The sequence below is a fragment of the Microtus pennsylvanicus genome, chromosome 20, assembly GCF_037038515.1.
Source record: "Microtus pennsylvanicus isolate mMicPen1 chromosome 20, mMicPen1.hap1, whole genome shotgun sequence".
In the NCBI taxonomy this organism is placed as follows: domain Eukaryota; kingdom Metazoa; phylum Chordata; class Mammalia; order Rodentia; family Cricetidae; genus Microtus; species Microtus pennsylvanicus.
The window spans coordinates 3,430,000-3,451,798 of NC_134598.1; the positions used below are offsets into that span (position 1 = coordinate 3,430,000).

General features: G+C 44.3%; 1 protein-coding gene across 3 annotated transcripts in view; it reads right to left on the reverse strand.

Moving 5' to 3' along the window:
• Nucleotides 1-7,873: 7,873 nt before the first annotated feature.
• Nucleotides 7,874-21,799, reverse strand: part of Mdm1 (Mdm1 nuclear protein) — a 28,714-nt gene continuing 14,788 nt past the window's right edge. Inside the window, exons 8-15 of one of the 3 annotated variants that reach the window (XM_075954380.1) lie at nt 20,867-20,896; nt 20,387-20,562; nt 19,677-19,976; nt 18,747-18,856; nt 18,139-18,248; nt 12,062-12,275; nt 10,397-10,456; nt 7,874-8,977 (exon numbers count right to left, since the gene is read on the reverse strand). In XM_075954380.1, the coding sequence (XP_075810495.1) occupies nt 8,865-8,977; nt 10,397-10,456; nt 12,062-12,275; nt 18,139-18,248; nt 18,747-18,856; nt 19,677-19,976; nt 20,387-20,562; nt 20,867-20,896 (1,113 nt within the window). In that variant the 3' untranslated portion in view covers nt 7,874-8,864. The remainder of the gene's footprint in view (nt 8,978-10,396; nt 10,457-12,061; nt 12,276-18,138; nt 18,249-18,746; nt 18,857-19,676; nt 19,977-20,386; nt 20,563-20,866; nt 20,897-21,799) is intronic. The other 2 variants (XM_075954379.1, XM_075954381.1) reach the window with 2 other exon arrangements.

Below are 21,799 nucleotides of genomic sequence, written 5' to 3' on the forward strand. Positions count from 1 at the left end.
TTCCCCCAAAGTAAACATATGCATCCCAAGTTGCAGAATCCCATTTTGTACCAATCAATTTCCTTACTTTAACCACCAACATCCACAGAGGCTAAGATTTGAATTTTTACAGCCAACCTTAGAATAAGGACTTCAGTTTGATTTTCTGCAACCTAAACGTGATGGCTTCTGAAGACACACTTAGAAACCCTAGCCTGTGCGTGCACATCTGATCCAGACAATTACATCATCAAGTCCTTGTCCTTTGTCTTGGTATCCTGAGCTGACAGGAGCTGGTGAATTTCAACACAGAGCTCATTTGTGCCATTTGTCAGTTTACTGAGAACTGTTAGAAGCAGCCAAGGAATATCATTATTTTCATGTTTGTTCAAGGTAGCATGGAGAACAGTGAAAGCCCATGGTTGGAAATATTTAAGGGCTTGCTGTGGGAAAACATGGGCTTCCCAAGTTCTCCATGCTACCAGAACAGTAACCGTGTGGGCGAATCGCAAAGCCTGTTCTAGACACTTAACCGTTTCATTCTCAAAATCCTGCTTCTCTTGAACTCTCTGTACCAGTCAGAGTTCTCGAAGGGAACAGAACTCATAAAAAGACAGTATGCAGATACATTAAAAGGGGATTGGTGAGCATGGCTTCCATACAGGTTGTGGTCTGAGTAGTCCAACAAGGGCTGTCTCCTGACAGAAAGGCCAAGGATGTGGTCATTGTTCAGTCCAGGAGACTGGATCTCAGTCTCAATCTCAGTCTGATGCCAGAGTCCCAGGGAGGTCCTGGAGAGCTGCCGGTTCGCTGTCTATTTAGAATCCTGAAGTTGATCCTAACACGCAGAGCAGAATGACTCATAACAGGGTAGGTGAACTTGTCAAGGACAGTGAAGACAAACAGGCCAAAAAAAAAAAAAAACCTTCCCTCTTCCAGGTCTTTTTCTATAGGGTGCCACCAGTAGGGATAGCCTAGATTTAGGGTGGGTCTTCTCACCTCAATCAATCCAACCAAGAAAATCCTCCGTGAGTGTGCCCAGATGCTTGGGTTGAGTCTACATGTGGTCAAGTGACAATAAGGATTCGACATCATGTTTACTGATGTTTTCTGAGATGACTTAAGATTACTAAACTATATTTAGCACCCTCAACTACAAAAGCTCAGAAAAGTCAAGTAACTTTGCCAGGATTGCACAGCTACCAAGTGGCAGAACTAAGATTCGCACACCATTATCTGATTATAATTGTTTCTGGGTTGTTTTCTTGTGGTCTGTTCAGGGAGTTGCAGAACACCTGCTATAGCATTAGCTCTCAACCTTCCTAGCGCTGCAACTCTTTAATACAGCTCCCCATGTTGTGGTGACCACCCCCACAACATTAAATTATTTTGTTGCTACTTCAAACTGTAATTTTGCTACTTTTATGAGTTGTAATATAAATCTCCAATATGCAGGATATCTGTGATTTCCCCCCCAGAGGGGTCACAACCCACAGATTGAGAAAGGCTGTGCTGTGGATAGTGTGGAGAATGAATCATTCACCCAGAGGGGATGACAAGTTCGTACATTTCTAAATACATCTGACTGTGTGCCGTTGCCATTCCTGGCTTTCAGAGTCCCTGGGGATCCCTTCAGAAGCCAGGGAAAGGTCAGTTCCAGAATCTTAAAGCAACTAAGACCTTGAGACCCAGAAGGAAACATGTCCTTGGCTTACCAAGGCAGCAGGACAGAGGCAAGGCACATGATCTTCAAAGCAAGTACACTGCCGGAGAAAAATGCACTAAAGGTTTACAGTATTTCCATCTCACTTTGGTACGTGTAATTAGACCAAGCAATTGTGACCAAAGGAGCGTGTGTAGTGAGTCCCTAACACACACGCAAACACATTCTCACGCACCCAAACCGTGCATACATGACTGTGGCTTAGATGGACTTTTTGTCAAAGCAGGTAACAGGCCATTTAACAAGAGGAATGTGACACAGGAAAAAGTAAGGCTTGCTGATTCCAGTGACCTTCAGGGACTGGGAGTAAATGCAAATTTCCTGTCACCAATCTCCCATGATGGGTAAGTGGAAAGTGGTCTTTCTCCATTGGCAGAATGGACAGTGAATCTTCAACTTGTCTGTGGCTTAACTGTTGGGCACATTGGAAACCTGTGGGATTTTTGCATGTAGTTTGAGTGTGTGAATGTATAAAGCTCTCCGCTAGATCCGCCTGAGGATGCTATCCAGTCTTTCTAGAAGCTTTCTCAATCTAAATTTGCCATTGCTGTTTTAGCGCCCTCATTACTAGGAGTTATGTAAGTGGAAATTCTCTCGACTCCTTTGTGCCTCACCTGTTCCAAATTACAAAATAAATATGGACAAAACTTTTCTTGGTCTCCATACTTGGATTGTGACTGATCGTAGACACCGCGTGTTCTTAGAACATGCAGCGAGGTATATGGTGAGTCTCAGCCACGGTCATAGAAGTCAATTTGAATGTTGTTATTCCCGAGTATACATTCTCTCTCTACTCTTAACACATTTTGGCGGCTCCATCTTTGCACAATTACAAGGCTAAGGCTCTAGGGTGATGGGTCCTTTACGGAACCAGACAGCATTGTTGCGCAACCTATTTTCAATTTTGTGTTGATTTTCCTGTCATCTGCTTTGACCCGAATACATTTTTAATGGGAACATCACACGCTAAGGTAGTCATTGTGGGCAATTTTCCTGAGTGTGGAAAGGGCCCGAACCCAGATTCTCACTGCAGTCTGAGAGCAGCCGCTCGTCAACATCTTCCCATAACATACGGTGCTAGGGGTAGTTTTTATTTTCTTCTTGGAATCACAAAACTTAGTTTTTGTTGTGTTCCTCTTAGAAGTATCTTGCAGCGCATATAGGAAGCCTTTGATATTGAACACACTCATTCATGGACCAGGCATGACAATCTTTCCTTTTATCAGTTATCAGCAGGGCTCCTGTATGTCGGCATTTCCTGACTCAGGCCTGATACCATCTCCAATTCATGGTTACACTAACCTGGCTTGTACACACTAGGTAATCGATTCCGCCTTCTACAATCGCTGAGTCACAACACTGCTTTTTTCTTTACCACATAACGGAAATAGACAAATCATTTCAGCATCTCTACCTAAAACTGCCTCTCCGTGAGAGCTGAATGTAGGTCAGGAGAGACAGCTCTGTGCTTGAGATGCGCCACAGTTTCGTTTCAGGGCGCTATGGCTCCTGCTTGCTAGATTAATCCTGAGTGTCTCTGAAATAAGCTCCTTTCCTTCTACTGTTTTAACAAAAATTTGCCAATAAAATATTTTGAGCTGAACATTTAAATAGCATATGTAAAACTCCTTTAACACCACACACCATTCGACCTGAAGACTGAACTTGAGCTCATTGGCAGAAGGAAGAACCCAGGCACAAAGCTGAATAGACTTATTCAAGGAGGAGTTATAAACCCAAAGCCTGTGGTTCCCAAAGGATCATCTAGAATAGTGATTCTCCACCTGTGAATTGTGACCTCTGTAAGGGAAGGGGAGAGTGACCCTTTCACATGGGTCACCTGACAGCATAGGGGCCATCAGAAAGCACAGATGTTTACGATTTGTAACTAGCAAAGTTATGCAGTAGCAATGAAAATAAGTTTATAGTTGTGAGTCAGCACAACATGAGAATCACAGACTTAGGGTGAGAACCACCCTCTAGATTATACACACAGAATCTCGGGCCCATCTCTGGGCTGGTTCATAGGATTACCATGGATGTCCTCCTGGCTTGTTTTATTTTTTAGATGGATTTCACCCAAGAAAGAAAACTAAAGCATTTCTTTGTATATGCCAAGGGGTGTGTGGTGTAATAAACATTACAGCTGCTGCTTATTTCCTGGAGTTGATGTTTTCCATCAGGCAAATGACACAGGAGTAGCAGTGACGGACAGAACACAGTGGGGAGCACCTACACTGCTTCTCTGGGAGGGGATAGAAAGGATGGTTTACACAGCTTGCTGATGTGGGCAGTCTCAAACTATTGGTGCTTTAGCAACTATCACAGATTTACAGAGACTTAACAGTGGGTCTGTAGCTCGCTCTAGCCTACTATCAGACATAGAATATATGGTGAAATTTCACAGCATAATCTGAGCATTTCATTGTTTAACTTGATGCAAATTCCTCCAATAACACTATACCTATTGGCATCAGGACCTCAAAGGTAGTTTAGTGTCCCCATAAGTCCTTATTTCTCACTGTTCCCAAGGAAATGCTCTGATAGAGTCTGGGGTATCATAAAATGAATTAGACTAGTGAATGAGCCCTTGGCAGAAAGAAAATGCCGCCTCGAGCTCTTGGGACTGGGGAGCTGCCCCTTGCTTGGAAGCATCAGAGTAGAAAGAAATATGGAATGGGACTAAGGAAACTTGACTCTGAAAGTGAGAGTGGCGGGTGGGTCTTTCTGTGCTTACGCTCAACATAGGAAAAAGGTGTCTCTAGCCTTGGTCAAGGTCGGTGCTGCCATGAAAGCTCATCAGCGTGAAGCTGAAGCGCCCACTGACTTTGCACTGCAAGGTCAACTGGAGGGGCGAGCTAGGAGGCACCACGGGCAGAGCCCTAATGTCCAGTAGCTGGGACTGTGCTGCTCCCTGCGAATACTTTTGGGAAATAGAACGGTTATATTACGGTAGCCTGACAAAGAGTAGCTCCTAAATATACCTTCAGACTATGGCCCAGCACATGTAAAAGCATGCTAAACATATTCCCAGATCCAATGTGAACACTTCTATGATCAGGTACCATTTAGACTGTTTGTTCCTTTGGTAAACATTCAGAAGGATCAATACCTTTTGAAACTATGCTGTCTACTGCAATTATACACAGCCACAGCAAAGGCACACAGAAGAAGGCCAGCCTGGACACTGCCCCATAGGACAGCTGGCTTCGTGTGTTAACTTGCTTCCATTCTGGTTGAGTCCATCTATTTCATAATTCCCTGCCCACATTGTCCTGTTTTCTTGACTCAAAACAGAAAGATATTTTACCTTCCAAGAAGACAAAGAGAGAACTCAACTCCTGAATGAATCAACCAGAAGTAGTTGATTCATAGTAGGTATTACATTTGAGCACGAACGCTTCAGAGAAGGGAGTGTAGGTGGAGTTCAAGAAAGAAGATCTAGACATAACTCACGAGCCAATGGGCTCTTGGACCAAGTCATTAAACTTGTTTTATCTATAAAGTGAACATGATTCTGCTGAAATTATAAAACCTTTCCTAACAACATACCAAACATATTTATCAGGTTCTTAATCATTCCTCAAATGTTCTTAAGTAGGAATTCAGATTCCATAGGAACCAGAGGTAAGACGCACATGTGTGTACTTGTACTGGGTTCTCAACAAGAGGAACATGGAGAACTCCAGCTCCTGGAGTGAATGTGGGGCTGGGAGTGGGGCAGGGGGAGGAGTGGGAGCTTTGGGGAAAACCCTACACAGTGAGTTAAATGTTCACTTCTAAGTATGGCTCATGAAGTGCCAATTTTGACAAAAATGCCAAGTCACCAAGGTATAATACCCATTTGGCTATCCTGTACCTCTAACACATACGGTTCAACGAATTCAGACTCAGTCCAGACATCGTACCACGTATCTAGTCCAAGGAAAAGGCTGGGGCGAGTCTATGAGTTCCAGGCCAGCCAAGACTACATAGAGAGACCCTGTCTCAGGGGTGGAGGGAGACCATACTAACAACAAATAAGGCAGGATTCACTGAGTGTTCCTGAAGACAGTGGAAAGCATAGCTCCACACAAGGGCTCATGATGTGAATAGCAAATGTGTTTTGTCTAGCCTCAAACTGCAAGAAATCCAAAGTTTGCCAGAAGGTGAATAAATTAGAAAAGCATGCACACCAAAACATGAATGATCTCAAGAATACAAGAGAAAACAAGACTAACATTTTTCTGGACCCAAGATTCATGGCCACCTGGAGGACCTGCCATGGAACAGACTTGACAAAAGGAAAATCAGGACACACAGGTTAGAAATACATCTTGATGGCTGCACTGTTTTCAGGTGTGTTTACCTGTCCAAACTCTACGAGACATAACAGCATCAGTTTATTAAAGTAGACCTAAATAAAATCGATTGAAAATAAATTCCCATCCATGGCCCCTTCTCAGTACTAAGAAACTTCGTGGCCTCTTATTAAGACTACACAGCCAATTCAAATGTGTGCCCTTCAAGCACCTACTCTAGTGCTGAAACAATGATGATTCCAAAACTTCTTCTCCCTGGGGCTGCCTAAGAAGCTTTTAAGATCGAGGGAGCTAGTGATATACTGCAGATCCAAAGTATCACAGAGTCGTGCTAGGCTTGTGAGACCAGTCCCTAACCTGATAGCTCATAGACTGAGGCTAGATAGCCTGATTCACTGTGATGGGTGTAACCAAATATTAGCCTGTACTGACTACAGATTCACTCCCAGCCACTAGGAACCAACAAAATGAAGCAACCTCTGAGGAAGAAAATAAACACCTTTGAGCCTCAAGCAACAGTGAGTTTCAAACTAAGAGCCCACAAGCCTCAGAAACCAGCTGCACAGATATAATCTGTGCACTGAAAGCCAAGTTGTGCCAGATTCGAAGTCCTTATTCCTTCTGTATTTAGTGCTCAGGAAATTTTCATGACCAGTCCTTTCAGAAGTCAGTGAAATGGAGGCAAATATTCACATGCTTATAGTTCTTTACAGTTTTATAACAACATAAGATCACTAACAATTCAGTGTAAACCACTAATCTACAAAGTAGTTTTCATCAAACCAAGCACAACTTTATTTCTAATCCACGGGCATTGATAATTCTGAATATTTTATCTACACTACTCTATTGTCAACTTTGCCACTGCGACAAAAAGGAGAAAACACTGGTTTTGACTCAGTTACAGCCCATGGTAGGCTGGCTCCTCTGCTTTGGACCCACAGCGAGACAGCATCATGGAAGTGCAGACGTGATGGAGCCAAGAACTCACCTCCTGGCAGCCAGGAAGCACAGACCATGAAAGCCAGCACCTGGGTGTCAGAACACGGTCAAAAGAACGACACACGATGAACAATGCCCAGGGCTGAACTGTGAGAGGCTCCAGAAGGGCAGCTCTTTACCTCAGACGCATTTTGTCGCCAGGCTTGTTCTTGGATGTGATTTCATGCCGCTGTGTTAAACATTTACATTTGATTTCTAAGACATGTTTATTCTTGCTGGATGTCAGAACACAGCTATAGGACCCAATCTGGTACAGGGATGCGCTGGGTGCTAGCCCCAGTGTACCCTGGATCTGGTTATGTCCTCTGCCTTGCTTTCGCGCTTCCCAGATATAACCCATAGTGCGTGCCAAGCACATCTGTTTAAGTTGCTCTATTCTGGAAAAGGGCTGTTCTGTTCATATTTAGTATGTGCTTTCTGGCGTTTTTCTGAACTCAGACAACCTTCCTTGGACCATTGCTTTCTTTGTTGATTACATCCATGTATACAAGAATATGAAGCTGGTGTTGTCTGCAGTATTAGACCGCAGTCAGCTTCATTCTACCAGGTCTTTAAATCCCAGGTCTCCCACGCAGATCTGCACAGGTCGGCAAAGCTGGATGGCTGGGACAAAATACACCCTTCAGAGGCAAAGCTCAGGGAGCTGATTCTTCAGCTAGGCCCGACCTGCTGGAGTCTTCATCATCTCTCAACAGTACTATCAGATGGGCTCCAAACTTCCAAACACGTCATTTGGGGGATGTGACTGCAAGATGGCACCTGCCTGTAATTCCAACACTGAGGAAGCTTACACAGGAGGATTGCAAGTTTGAGGCCAGCCTTAGAAACTAGAGAGACCATCTCTTGGTAAATAAATGGAGCAAACAATAAATGAAGAAACTCATACTATTTTAGAGATTTGAATAACATGTTTATAAAGCCCATTCTTATCAGAAACTTAAGTCTATACTGATTTGTAAACAACTGTTAAATGTCCTAGAAGTAAAAAACAGAATCACAAAATTGATGAGAAGTTGTTTTTAATGAATATGCTTTTAAAATCCTGTATTTGTACAAAAAGATACTGCAGACTGTCCGACTGCATTTGACAGCTGCAAACATAGTGTAATCTTTAGTTAGCCAATTCTAGGAGATGCTTCTAGAAGGCATTTATTCCACATGATAACCTTTTGGAGAAGCCAAGCACAATTAATTTTCATTTTTAAAAGTCTACAAAGTTTTAATTCTCCATTACACAAATAATTCCTCAAAATCTAGACATTATTCAAATGTATGTCAGTTATTGTACAAACAGAATACACAAAAGGATCAAAAATATACATATTCTCTCAGCAAATTTTGTTACATAAATAAGAAAAATATATACAGCCGGATTTCAAAGTACAATTCTCCTAACACTGTGTACAGAAGGTGCTAATAAAAACGCTGAAGTAAAAGTCAAAGGAATGGCAGATTCCTTTCACGACATCTACGGCTACAAATGCTACAACCATTCTGAGAGGGAATATAATCTGGGAGATCTTAATTTTGACTTAATTTTATCCCTTTAGAATATTCTCTGGACAGGTGATATTCACACTTCCACCAGGCACCCCCGACACCTGACATAAAAGGCAGAATGTGTGAGAAACTACATAATCCATGTCTTCGTATTCAGATAAACAGGAATTCAGGAAAGAATTCTCAAAGAGTTAAATTTAGATACTCCTGCATTAAAACTTTCTGAGTAAGATGAGCTACTTAAAAATCAAATAATGAAGTTGGAAGTAGCAGAAGGAAATAAAACCCTCTGAACATCCTAACACAGTGAGCAGGAAAGAAAGATGATGCTGGTACATCTCCAGACAAGAAGAGCAGGTTTATGTTTTGCCCCAGAAATTCTCCTTTCTTTTCTGAGCTCGCGCTAGAGTCTGAAAGGCCTGGAGACTGGAAGCGGCAGAGCGGGCAGAGATCTCAGACAGTCTGTCTGCATCTGTAACGAGAGAATCCCAGGGTTACATTCCCGGTGGAAATCGCCTCAGAACAATAATGTACTAGTAACAGAAATCAAAACTACCGCATCAATAGCAACGCTGGATCTATCAGAAAACAAGGGAACTGGTAAATGGAGAGTTTAACTCATCATAGTTCAGGGCGGCCTCCTACAGTGATCACAGGTCAAGCATGACGACGTGACCAGAAACCTTTCACATCCTTGAAATTCTATAATGTCATTAGCTACACACAGCTTATGATTTCAGTATTACTGGGAAAGAACTCATCCTGAAATGTCTTATCCTACTTTCAAAAGAATGGCTATTTGTCCTGAAAAGACTTTCAACTAAGAAAGCAGACTGCCGGGGCCGGAAGATGGCTCGGTGGCTAAGAGCACAGACTGCTTTTCCAGAGGTCCCAAGTTCAATCAATCCCTAGTACCCACAGCAGGCGGCTCACGACCACATGCAGCTCCAATTGCAAGCGATCGCCATGCCTCTGGCCTTAAGGGTACCTGTATGCAAATGCACATGCTCACATACATTATCAAGAATAATAAAAATAAGTCTTACTTAAATGCTATATTTTAACATGCCATGATGTCACTTTTTGAGAGTCTCACTAAATGTAAAAAAAAAAAAAAATTATTTGGCAATAAGCTACCACCTCTAGGCACTGAAACCCCACATTCTGAGTGAGCAAATCCATCAGGTTACATACACTCTTCTTCATCAACAAGACAAAAGGCAGAATTAGATCCAAAACACAACTTGTGCTCACTGAATAAGGAGTTGCAAACTTGCTAAAAGAAAAAAAAAAACCACTTCTAATATACCTAGCTGCCAGTGTAAAGAGCATTAAGTTCAAATTAATTTCCCAACTCAAAGTTAAAACCTTCAGGAACTTATTGGTACTTTACAGATTACAGTCAGGGCTCAGGACGGGACAACAGTCATTGTGAATGTTCACCTCAAGATCCCAAACTCCTCCTTCCTTTATTAAAATCAAAAAATTTGATAGGATGAAAAAGGAGGAGTACACAAGAGGAAAGGAGGCCTATTTTTATTAATTACACATATTTTGGAATGAAAAATGATAAGACTATGTAGGCATTTGAAAAAAATATGGATTAACATCGGGCCAAATTTCTGAGACAGACAGATGGAAGCAGGCAGAGCCATGGCCTCCGCTGAGGGGAGGCACACATTTGCTGGGGAGACTGCTCAGCACACAGCCCCACACGGCTCCTGTGTAAGATGGGAATAATTCCATCCCTGTCATAAATAAGGTCTCAAAGACCTAATATAAAAACGTCTACAGGAGTCCTCTGCGGTCTGTGCAGAGCCAGCCAAATGTGAGATCATAAGCTACAGACCGCCTGACAGAAGAGCTCGTGCTGATCGTAAGTATTGAATACCTTCGTCATTAAAGGCTTCAGGTGACGGTAACTGCAAACTGTTCCTCTTCGGCTTCCCCACTTAAAGAAAGAAAGGCAGAAGACACTATTCTTTAGCCACCAGACATCACATGTTAACTCAACTGTTTCAATATTTGTCCCCTCCAAAATTCACGGTCAAACTGAACTGCTGTTGTGATAAAGGCGTGGCCTAAGGCAGGACCAGGGACGGTCTGTCCTTCCTTCTCTCGCCTTTTTGCCAGGAGATGATGGAGAAGGAGATGTTCACTAGAAGCTGCCCCTCTCTATCATGCACTTCCCAGCTTCTTCAGCAGTGGGTCTCAACCTTCTTAACACTGTCACTTATTACAGTTCCTCATGTCATGCTGACCCCAACCATAAAATCATTTTGTTGCTACTTCATACCTATAATTTTGCTGTTGGGAATTATTATATAAATATCTGATATGCAGGATATCTAATATGTGACCCCTGTGGAAAGGTCATATGACTCCACAGGGGTCATGACCCACAGGTTGAAAACCACTGTTCTAGAGACATACTTATCAGTTAATTTTGTATATTGATAGAAACTACTACATCAAAGGGCCAATGGGTAATTTTAATGTGTTTAGCAAGTACATAAACTGTGAATAAGCTCCTAATTCTTCACAATGATAATATTGGTGTAACTTCAAAGAAACATAGGCCTCTGGTAAGAGATGGAAAATTCAATATACACATTTAGAGAGAGAGCAGAAGCCCACAGAAAAAAGAAAATGAAAGACAAGGAAACAACCACCACATTAAGAGACTGGAAAGAGTCGGAAGAGGCCAGTACACAATTTAAGTCTTAAGTGGGGAGAGTAGAGAAACTCAGACGCATAGATCACGTCTGTCCATCACCAGTGATGTGGGGTTTGGGATGGAGCAGGCAGGGGTGGGAGGAGGGACACACAGGACTCTGAAAACCTTGTTATGCAATAGCTATATCACAATGTCTTTACACCTGCACAGCTGATGACCGTGTCGCCCAAGAGTGGACTAAAGATTTGTCTAAGGGGTCATCAGTGCTGCTGTGGCCAGATGCCCTGGAGCCAGAGAACAGGAGCAGCAGAGAGGCAGAGCAGTGAGGAACTGACCAGGCTGAAAGGTCTACAGGGGCCACCTTTATGCTGTCTGTAAAGAATCAGTGGCATGGGGTATGAACAGAGCATCCCAGAGGCCTCAGAAAGAAAACACCACATTCGAAAGCTCCAGAATAGAGACCGCAGGATTCCCAACTGTGACGGGAGGAGGCTCAAACAGCAGAGCAACCAGATCTGTGCCCTGGGAAGAACATGAGCGGCTCCTCTCACTTTATAAAACTGAAATGTGGAGTTGGCTACAGCAGCACAGTCCGGTATCCAGGAAGGAGATCTGCCGTTCACAGAAATCCATTAGTCTGGGCTACCTCCTGAGGCCTTGCTGAGAGGAGGGAGGGAGGGAGGGAGGGAGGGAGGGAGGGAGGGAGGGAGGGAGGGAGGGAGGGAGACACTGCGGGAGCCATTATAAACTATAAAAAAAAAAGAAACGAAAAACAGATAAACAACAGAATTCTATTGGCATGCGGTTCTCCTACAGCATTTTGCTGTCATTCAACACTTTTATTTTAAAAAGACAAGAAATTAAAGCTAAAATACTCACCATTCTGCTGAAACTGAGGGTCTCGCAGACAGCCTTGGATCCTGCTGGAAGGATACCAGTAAGGTAGGAAACCCGGAGTGGAATGCTGCCCGGGGGTGTTTGTCTGATATTCTGGAACTTTGGCTTCCCAGTCTTCCCGCAAAGGCAGGGGATCAACTGTCTTGATGCCAGCAGCAGGAGAAGTCAGCAGAGACATAGCACGGTGGTTTCCTGTCTAGATGACAAGAAGAAATTGAATTTAAAAAAAGATGCACATGTGAGTGCAAAAGTAAAAAAAGGGGCAGCGTTCAAACACAGAACGATCACAAGTCACAGAAGATGGGGGAGAGGGACACAGAGCCCATGGAGAGAAGGCTACGTGCATAACCACCAGCATAGAGAAACAGACCTGCTGACGGAAAGACAAAATGTACATTAACAACGCATTGAAAAGACAAACGCGGGAAGACAGAGCAATGGTGAATTATTATCACACTCCAATTGTCCCTCCTTAGAAGCAGGAAGAGGCAAGCTTCATCACGAAGCAGAAGACATTCGCCGGTGATTCAGACAGATGTGAGAGTAAATCACAGAATAAAAGCACTGAAGCCCTAACTGTTCATTTACCACTGTAAAAGTTAATTGAACACAATATTACAGAAATGACACAGACGTAGAAAGACAGGAACCTTCTACAGACTTACTGGGGCTCACCCTTTATGAGAGCCCAGAAAGACACAACATAAACTTTAAATTGTGTCTGCTCTGGTCTACAGAGCAAGTTCTGGAACAGCTCCAAAGCTACAGAGAAACTCTGTCTCAAAGAACAAAACAAAACCAATTGTGCCTGCATTAATGCTATGTTAATACTTGGGAAATAATGACTTGAGAGGATAATAGTGATCTAAACCAAAATGTAGCTGACAGATGGATTTCTTTATATTAATTATAAATAAAAATGAAATGATATACATCTGAAAAGTATATTTGGATAAAAGTATCTGGCTCTAGAATTTTTAATTATAGATTAAAATAAATGATGCTTAATGGTGCAAAAATATGTTTGCAGTGCAGCTAAGTAAGCAAAAAGTAATCAGAAAAAGATGTATACAATCTGAAATAAAACTAGCACATAAAAAAAATAAGTTATGAAACCCTGCCTGTAAGATAGCAATTATTTATACACTATTACTAAGTACCTCAGAGCTCAACACTGATGACCTCACAGACAGCGGGCATTGGAGGCAATCCTTTTCTTACTGTGACCTGATTTCCACAGTGACAGCGCAGCTTAACCCTGAGTTCCACAGATTGCAAACACAGGCACAGACCTAGTCACCCCCTGAGCGCCCCTCCTCCCCTCATCTGAGCTCATGGATGGGACATTTATGCAGTTCCAACCCAAGGAATCATTTTCCGTGACTGCAGAGTGGATGGCTTCCTCCCGAGTAGAAGACAGATCTCCCACTGACCTCCCCTTACTCCGGACACCCACAGTGTAAGGTATAGAATGTGAGGTCCATAGTGAACCGTTCCTATGCTATGATATGTTCTCCTAATCCCTGTTGTAAAAATCATGTTCTCCTCAGGGATAACTGAATAATGGAACTGTTTTCAAGGCTGTGACTATAATTTCCTATGTAACAGTAGGTCTTATGAGAAATCAAGAAGACACTGTATGTACCAAGCTCCATGATTCCTGTACCCAGGCAATAAAAGAGCCAAATCCACTTCCTGGGCAGCCCTGGCATGTGGGTGGCAGGAATTCACATGCAGCTTTCTATCCAGTTGATGGTACAAACATGAATTGTACCGCGTGCCCTGTGAGGGCACTAAAACGTTAAAGTAGTGTTAGTCCACTCTTCATTGAAAAAACTAATTTCACAACCAATGAGAAAAATACATGCAAATACACCTACAGATCAGTCCCACAGAGGCCAGACAGGTTCTGTGCCCAGCTGCCTCAGCTGGACATCAGCATGGCCTTCCAGTGGACAGAGGGCACCTGAGACAAATGGCGACCCGTCTTGTTCTTCTCCACCCCCAAATCCCTACTGCTGCATTCTCTTCTGGGGGCCGATGTGCGAATGAAACAGCCAGGGTCTGTCGCTCCGACAGCACCCACGTCACACATGGTGGGGTCTGTTGCTCCGACAGCACCCACGTCACACATGGTGGGGTCTGTCGCTCCGACAGCACCCACGTCACACATGGTGGGGTCTGTTGCTCCGACAGCACCCACGTCACACATGGTGGGGTCTGTCGCTCCGACAGCACCCACGTCACACATGGTGGGATCTATTGCTCCGACAGCACCCACGTCACACATGCTGGGATCTATTGCTCCGACAGCACCCACGTCACACATGGTGGGATCTATTGCTCTGACAGCACCCACGTCACACATGGTGGGGTCTGTTGCTCCGACAGCACCCACGTCACACATGGTGGGGTCTGTCGCTCCGACAGCACCCACGTCACACATGGTGGGATCTATTGCTCTGACAGCACCCACGTCACACATGGTGAGGTCTGTCGCTCCGACAGCACCCACGTCACACATGGTGGGGTCTGTCGCTCCGACAGCACCCACGTCACACATGGTGGGATCTATTGCTCTGACAGCACCCACGTCACACATGGTGGGGTCTGTTGCTCCGACAGCACCCACGTCACACATGGTGGGGTCTGTCGCTCCGACAGCACCCACGTCACACATGCTGGGATCTATTGCTCTGACAGCACCCACGTCACACATGCTGGGATCTATTGCTCTGACAGCACCCACGTCACACATGGTGAGGTCTGTCGCTCCGACAGCACCCACGTCACACATGCTGGGATCTATTGCTGACAGCACCCACGTCATACATGCTGGGATCTATTGCTCTGACAGTACCCACGTCACACATGGTGGGGTCTGTCGCTCCGACAGCACCCACGTCACAGATGAGCGGGGTCTGTCTGTCTAAGCAGTGACATCTAGGATGCTCCCACCCCATCCCAGACCTCTCCTCACGCCCTCAAAACTCTACCCTGCCCTCTGGAGCTGACCAGCAGCTAAGCCACACAATTTTCAGCATCTCCTCAAAAGGACTTCCACTACACTTCAGCCGCTCACTCTACGTGACACCCGGCATTCCTGGGAAACTACCTCTCCGTTATCAGTTCCTCACCGTACTCGCGACCTTTTACGTGTGGGTGTGCCCTTACACAGGTGTAGATGGAACTCCACCAAGGAGCAAACGTTAACCAAGTCCTGTTAATCCCTGGTGCTACTGCAATCTGGCAAGTTTCAGTCTGAGAAGACCTTCCCTCCACTGATCTCCCATCCACTCTGAGCAGTGCTCCTCCCTAGCCTATTCGATTCCCACAGTCAATCACTGCCATCGCTGCCCTCAATATCCTGCAATTTTCTTATCTCCTTTGTCATTCTGTCCTGCTCTTGGCAAAACATATCACAAGTCCAGTTAAACCAACTTACTACATCGCTGTAACGAGACACATCAGGAGAAAAGGCACAAACAATGCAAGTTGTTTTCCGTCGAATGTGTGACCACTAGCCCAAATGGCCCTAACAGTGCCACACAGTTTTCCTGGCTTCCTCTCTCAATCTCTCTGACTTGACACTTTAATGCCTCCTCTTCTTGGTCTAAAAGATCAACTGGCTCTTTCTCAAACTCATTCACGGCAAGGATATTTTCCCCACACCCCCAAGACATGTTCAGAAGACTCTTTCTCTCATGCTCCCTCTCAGAGCTTTTTGTGCTCACCGGCTCTCCGCCTAGCTGCTCCTCCCTCTGTAACAGCAAAGGGGCTGGGGTGTGCCTGACACCGCCCTGCTGCTCTCCAGGCACCTAAAACCTTTATTCTACTCAACAACTTTACAACAATTTCGCCTTCCCCCCATGGGTGAGCACTCTATTGCCTTTCCCATTTTTGAGTCACTGTATGCCCACAGCTCCTTCTTTGCTTTCTTGGAGACAGCACTGGAAAGAATTGTCTCTGGAGGCTGGGAATGTAGTCAATGGTACAGCATTTGCTAATCATGCCCACTGCCCTGGGATCAACTCCTGCAACTACCAAATATAGACAGGCAGACAGATAATAGATACATACATACATAAATACATAGATGATAGATAGATAGATAGATAGATAGATAGATAGATAGATAGATAGATGGATAGATGATGGATGGATGGATAGATAGATAGATAGATAGATAGATAGATAGATAGATAGATAGATAGATAGATAGACAGACCCGCAGTGGTTTTCTCTAACTCTCCCCTTTCTTTTCTATTTAATCTCTTGCATTTAGGCTTTTACAAGATTCTAATTTACTTCTAAGTCTCATCCTGACTTAGCTGCACTAACACTCATTTTTCTTACTTTTATTTGTGTGTGCCCTCATTTGGGTGTACTTGTGAATGCAGCGGCCAGCTGACAGCACTGGATCCCCAGGGGATGGTGTTCCCAGCTGTTGCCAGGGACTTGATGCGGGTGTTGGGACCCACATTCAGGTGCTCTGGAGGACAGCAAGCAGTTAGACACTGAGCTCATGCTCGCTTCCTGTGACCTCCAGCACACTGCTGACTATCACCGTCTCACTGGTTGTCTGCTTTGCCTGGTTACTTCTCAACTTCCTAACATCAAAACCCTGCGGCTCAGACATGTCTACACCTCCTCTTCACTGTTGATATCACCTAAGTCTTTAAATACCTGTAAAATATATAGATATTTATAACACACATATAAAACATACGTGTTATACATACATATATGCATGTATATTATAGACATATATATCTGTTGTGTGTATATATGTGTGCATGTACACATGTGTATTGTGTGTTTGGGTATATGCTTATGTACATGTATGTGTGTGCTAATGTACATATGTGTATATATGTGTATATATACATATGCATGTAGATATACGTGTGTATGTGTGTGAAACACAGAGCATCCAGTATCTCTCCTTAGCCCACTTCTCAAAAACATAGTCAGCTACCATCAGCATGTCTGCGCATACAGCTCATAAGCTTCTCAAATCTTATACATCCTAAAGAGAACGCCTGCTATTTTCTGACAAATCTTTTCCTATCCATCTTTCCTATCTCAGTTTAAAAAGCAACTCAGCCCCTCTTGCTCAGGCCAAGCATTTCCCGGTCATCCTGAGTCTTCTCTTCCTCCCATGCCGTATCCCAGCTTTCAGCGACTCTTGGCAGACGTCTTCAGGGCGCATCCAGAACTGGTCTTCACCACACTCCAGTCACCATCATGTCTTCCCGAGTCTGGAGACGGGCTGCTTCTCACACGTGCCCGGTCCCTGCGTCCATCCTCTCTGGAACGGAGAGCATGCCCCTCCTCTGCCACCCAACGCTATGTCATTGAAAACAACATGGATGTCTTTCCTATGACCTACAAAGCCCTACACAACCTGGCACAGCTTTCTGTCTCAGGACACATTACCCTGGAGGCTATTCTCTGCCCCAGGTGACAAGAACACGGGGCTGGTACTCAATGAACTAGGTGTCCTCTCACCGTAGACTTTTCATTTCTGTTGTCTGTGACGTCACCTCAGCCATGCTCAGGGTCAGTCTTCCTTCCTCAGATTCTGCTTCAACACCTCCCTCTTGGGAAGGACCTGCTGGACCACCTCCTGCTCATCCCCCTGCCTGTTCCTCTCAAATCACTGACGCCTACCCGTGTGTTTTACGTTCACTCTCGTGACTGTGGCCCCACCCTCCACTGGACAGTAACCTCACTGAGCCCTAAGACTTCTGTCTAGTTTTTATCTCCAGAGCTCAGCAGTGCCTGAAACATGATCGGAATACAACTACCAGACAACAGATCGCATTTTCCTCCTTCCTTCCCGATGAGTCAGTACTAAGAATATGTGAGAACAATACAATGTCAAGACCAAATACATCGGTCAAATACCCAGTGCCTTTGCCTTGCCCTACCAAAAGATTAACAGCAATATTTCTACATTCAGTAGGCGGGATTTTCTGAGGACCCGGTCTAGACGCCACCTATTACAAGAGACCATGTGAACCCAAGAGAGGCTTTCCTCTGAAACACGTGTCTACCTTAGGAACGTCTCTCTTCGGAGCATCTGTGCCATCCTGGGAGGATGCTCTCTTCCTCTGCTCTGGGGTTGAAGGTTTCCCTTTAGATGGTGACACTAAGACCGCCCCACCTGGAAAATCCCACAGAAACCAAGTGTCAATCACACTAAGCTACATTCTAAACAGGCAGACTATTGGTGCGGGAAAATTGTCTGTATTCTGTCAATCATGTTATAAATAAACGCTGATTGGCCAGACAAAAAATATAGACGGAGAAACCAAACAAAAAATAAAAATGATGTAATGAAAACAGAAAAATTCTGGGAAGGAGGAAGTTGGTTCCTCCCACTCCTTCCCAGGCCACCGAAGCAGGAGGATATGATCTGCCTCACTAAAAAAACGTACTGAGCCACATGGCTAACATAGATCAGAAAAATGGGTTAATGAAGATTTGAGAGTTAGCCAGCAAGAGCCTAGAGCTAATGGGCCAATCAGCTTATAATTTATAGAGACCTATGTGTGATTTTCTTTGGGGCTAAACAGCTGGGGGTACCGGGCAGGACAAAAACCCCAACAACAAGCCAGGCCCGTTCATGTTTCAGACTATGGATGGCAGGTTTGACCATTACCAACAGCCGGCGTCGTGAGGTCATGGTGGGTCCGCTGCACGCCCAGTTCTCTCAGTTTCGGAGTGGGAAGCCTTCCCCCCTTTCCTGAGGAAACAGAAGATGACTCCGACCTAAAAGGTGAAACAATCTATTAGGAAGCCTCTCTTCCAGAAAACTACGATCAAAACTACGTCATCAGTTATGTAGATAGTAATAAAGCATAAGCTGTCTAAGAGACGTCTCCTACAATCCCAGTATTAGGAGGAGGGCATGGAGTCATGAGTTCCAAGGCAGCCTCAATTATTCAGGGAAGCCCCTGCCCTAAAAACAATCTTTTTAAAAATTCTTAATTCATTTGTAGTTAAAGGGACGAGTACTAGAAAGGAGGGGCGATCACTGTAAGTCAGCAATCCATGGCTAAGTTGTCTTCCCTTTAGTCAGCACCAAGTTACATACTCCTGCAACACCCAGGCGTGAACAAAGGGTTTGACTATAGCCAAGATGGACCATTAGCAAGAGCCAAGACTGCCCCCAAGCGGTCTACGCATACAACCTCTGTTATTAGTGATTTTCAGAACCCACTTTAAAACACTACAAACCAGTAGCCTCCCCTCCTTGGCAGAACCATCAGAAATTAGTAAACACCAGCTTGATCCACGAAGCCATCCTTCCAGACACATTACAAATCTGATAAGTCCTCCCCACCAGGGTGTCACTGAGAACGTCTGTGTCCTCCTGAAGGAGCCCCACTGCTTCTGTTCTCCATGAGCATCAGTTGGAGCCACTGCATAGCATATACCACGTGGCAGTGCCGACTTCACTGCGTCAAAGCAAACCCTGCTCTTTATTAGTCATACAGCTGCAGGGGCAAAGCCCTACACCTTGTGACGAAGCAAACACACATTAGTCATGTGCTAGTATGTTCGCTATGTTGAGAAGTTTGGGTCTTACCCTTCTTTCATTCTGTCTGCGTTAGACTTGTCCTGTGTGTCCAGTTTCTCGGACTCGCCCACGTAGAACTGCTTGTCTCTCCCCCTTTCCTCCTCCCCGTCTCCCGTGGGCTGCTCCTGTGTGTCTTCGTTGGGGCTCTCTGAGTCCCAAGCCAGCTTCCTCCTGACGGGCAGGGTGGCCGCCTCTTGCAGGGCCTGCTTCCCAGTGGTATTTTTCGGGGACTGCTCTCCCAAGGCAACTTTTCTTTCCTCTAGTTTGGGAGAAGGATGTTTCTGGGGAGTCTTGTGGCCTGTAAGATTGCTGCACAACAGAGAAAGTTTCGCTGTAAGTGTGCATTCGAGTGTTTCGGTTTATACTGGTCTAGTGAGTTCATAACCTTCCTTCACTTGTTTTCCACAACAAGGCCTTGTCTGGGTACTGAAGTTATTGTGGAATATTACATGGAAGTTACGTCTGCCTACCTTCACACATATATGCTTGCACTTCTAGTGACAAAGCCATTATTTACCCTCACCATGAAAAAGACTAACACCCCAACTAGGCTAATTTGTTGTAACTAAATTCATATCCATGTACAATATACATGTGAACAAGTATGCAGATTCAAATTTTTATATATTCATTTTTCTAAAACATTATTAAAGACTACATTATTAAACATTATTAAAGCTACAACACACTCTTCCCACCACCCACAAAGAATACCTCACCCAGCAAGATCCAGTGCTCGGATGTTGCTACTAATGCTTCCTTCTGAGCTCGTGGTTGGGGAGACGTCCCAACAGCGGTTGCTATTGGACAGAATCTGGTTCAGATGGTCCCGAGAAAAATGTGTTCCCTGAACTCGCTTCCTGTAAGACTCAGCCTTTTCCCGGAGTTCCTTAACCTACACCAAAGAGTGCAGATGCCGCCTGTTACTGTCACGCTCTTACAGAATGTCAGCAAGCACATATCAAAGCCAATGAGAAAGGAAGGCAAGAATAAAGCCACAGAACTCCTCAGACTATGCATTGAAGCAGAGATTAAGACAATTAAGTTAAAGCACAGTGCAGTTACTTTACTTCAGACTAGCAGGCAAGGAGACATTCGTGGCAGCTAAGAAAAATACTGAAACATACTTTTATTGCAAATGAAATTGTACAAGTATTCTATGCATTATTACAGTTTTTAAGAACTCAAAAGCAACCAACCTCTGCATACCACATGGCATTTAGAGAACCCTAGGGGAGGAATACAGAGACACACTTAATGACAGGTTAATGCCATAAATAAGTATTAATGGGGGTCAGTGAGATACTGTACCTTATTGTTCGTACTTCTAAACATAAATAAACTTGTCAATCACTATTTCTTGTATTCTTAGTAACATTTAACTCAGTAACCAAGACATCTCAATGCTGCCTCAAGGATCAGCCACATTTCTTGCTCCCCACCTCTGGCTGTGACGGTGCTGTAACAGGTAACTGATTGCTGTCCCTAGCTCCCCACCTCTGGCTGTGACTGTGCTGTAACGGGTAACAGATGGTTATCCCTAGTCTCTGGCTGTGACGGTGCTGTAACAGGTGATTGATTGCTGTCCCTAGCTCCCCACCTCTAGAAGAGTCCTGACATGTCATAACTCCCCGCCTGGCTACTCCCCCAGCTTTCTACACAGCTGCTCCTGTGACAGAAGATCCTCTGAAAGTTCTGAGGTTCCCTCTCCAAACCACTCAGTTTTCCTTGGAGTCAGCAAAATCTCAACTTTAAAAAAAAAGCACTAATTAAATATATATTTGAGTAAAAATCCCTACCAAATAATGGTTGTATATTCATAAGTAGCAAGATTATTCTTTAAAAATTATGATGAATACTTCGCATTCCCTAACCTGCAAGTAAGTTGCTTTCCTATGAAAAGAACCCTAACTGCCCACTGGAAAGCCTTTTACCCCACACATCATACTGCCACCTGCTGGCTTCTCTAAATGCGAATAAACTGTATAGAAACCACAACACAAAAAGCTAAATCGTTAAAATCCGGCTTTAAAAATCTTGTTTATTACATTTAACAATTTTTATTGCCATTAATAATTCTGTAATTTTAAGCACAGAATTCCCATATTTCTGTAAAATCCTTTATCCCTTGA